We start from the raw sequence: 1,415 nt of genomic DNA on the forward strand, positions 1-1,415 counted from the left end.
AACTGATTTGTACCAGTTTGGTCAGTGAACAGCTCACAAGGAGGTTATTTTGCCGTTGCTTTCCTAAGGGCATCTTTAACGTCCTTGTTCCTCAAGCTGTAGATCAGAGGGTTGAGCATAGGGATGATGAGGGTGTAAAACACGGCGGTGACTTTCTCCATCTCCAGGGAGTACTTGGAGGCTGGTTGCATGTGGCTGAGTCCCGCAGGGACATAGAACAAGGTAACAGTCAGGAGGTGGGAGGCACAAGTGGAGAAGGCTTTATGCCTTCCTTCAGCAGACCTAATCCTCAGGATGGATAAGAGGATGTATACATAGGAAGTGATGATGAGGAAGAGCACAGACATGGAAATGGTCCCATTAAGGGTTACAAGCAAAAGCTCATTGAGGTGCCTGTCAGAGCAGGAGAGCTTCAGCAGAGGGTTAGTGTCACAGAAGTAATGGTTGATGGTGTTGGGACCACAAAAAGGCAACAGCAGCAAAGAGCAGGTTTGGATTAGGGAGTTCAAAATCCCCCCCATGTATGATGCAGCCACCAGCTGAACACAGACACCCTTGGGCATGGAAACCGTGTAGAGCAGCGGGTTGCAGATGGCTACATAGCGGTCATAAGCCATCACAGCCAGCAAGAACACCTCTGTGGTCACAAACATGAGGAAAAAGAAATGCTGCAGGAAGCAGGCAGGGTAAGAAATGGTTTTCTTTTCCAGCAAGAAGCCAACAAGCAGCTTTGGAGCAAAGACAGAGGAGTAGCAAAGATCAACAACAGAGAGATTGCAGAGGAAGAAGTACATGGGAGTGTGCAGCCGGGGGCTCGTCTTGATCAGTGCCATCAGCCCCAGATTGCCCGTGAGGGTGATGAGATAAATCATGAAGAAGATTACGAAGAGAGGTGTCTGCAGCTTGGGCTCACTTGTGAGTCCGAGGAGGATGAACTCTGTCACTGTGGTGTGATTGCCTTGAGACCTGTTACTGTATCGCATGGCAGCATCCCTGTGGGAAGGAGGAGAAACCGAGTGAAACAGGGAAGAGCAATGCTGTGGCTTGGATGCGGTGCTGCTATCAGCATGTATTCTGTTAGGCTGGGCATCAAAACAACAAAGATTTGATAGCTGAGGCAACATCTAACTGTGGTTATTGGTGAATTATCACGGGCAGAGAAACTCATCCAAAACCTTTCAGAAATGGCATTTTGTCCCTTAATCATGAGACTGAATCAGATCTTTCCCTTTTAAAAACCCAACCCCAATCTTGAACGGTTTAAAAACTGGGAAAGGGGTGAAGCATTTGCAAACCTGTTTCATTAAGAAAGCAGAAAAAGGGGCTGCATTTCACCTGCCCCATGACAAAGACTAGACCCACCCGAGTATGATGCCACAGGAGCCCTGAATGCACCACCCTGGCTCTGATACGGC

At 48.4% G+C, this 1,415-nt stretch overlaps 1 protein-coding gene across 1 annotated transcript; it reads right to left on the minus strand.

Moving 5' to 3' along the window:
- Positions 1–44: 44 nt before the first annotated feature.
- LOC104413276 (olfactory receptor-like protein COR8) lies at positions 45–983 on the minus strand. Its single transcript, XM_010024212.1, has one exon. The coding sequence runs from the start codon at positions 981–983 to the stop codon at positions 45–47; it is 939 nt and encodes a 312-aa protein (XP_010022514.1).
- Between the last annotated feature and the right edge of the window lie 432 nt (positions 984–1,415).

Source organism: Nestor notabilis, unplaced genomic scaffold (genome assembly GCF_000696875.1).
Source record: "Nestor notabilis isolate BGI_N333 unplaced genomic scaffold, ASM69687v1 scaffold22861, whole genome shotgun sequence".
Taxonomy (NCBI): Eukaryota; Metazoa; Chordata; class Aves; order Psittaciformes; family Psittacidae; genus Nestor; species Nestor notabilis.

Bases quoted from the DNA above. Each gene is read 5' to 3' on its own strand.
- LOC104413276 (XM_010024212.1), bottom strand. From the start codon at position 983: ATGCGATACAGTAACAGGTCTCAAGGCAATCACACCACAGTGACAGAG.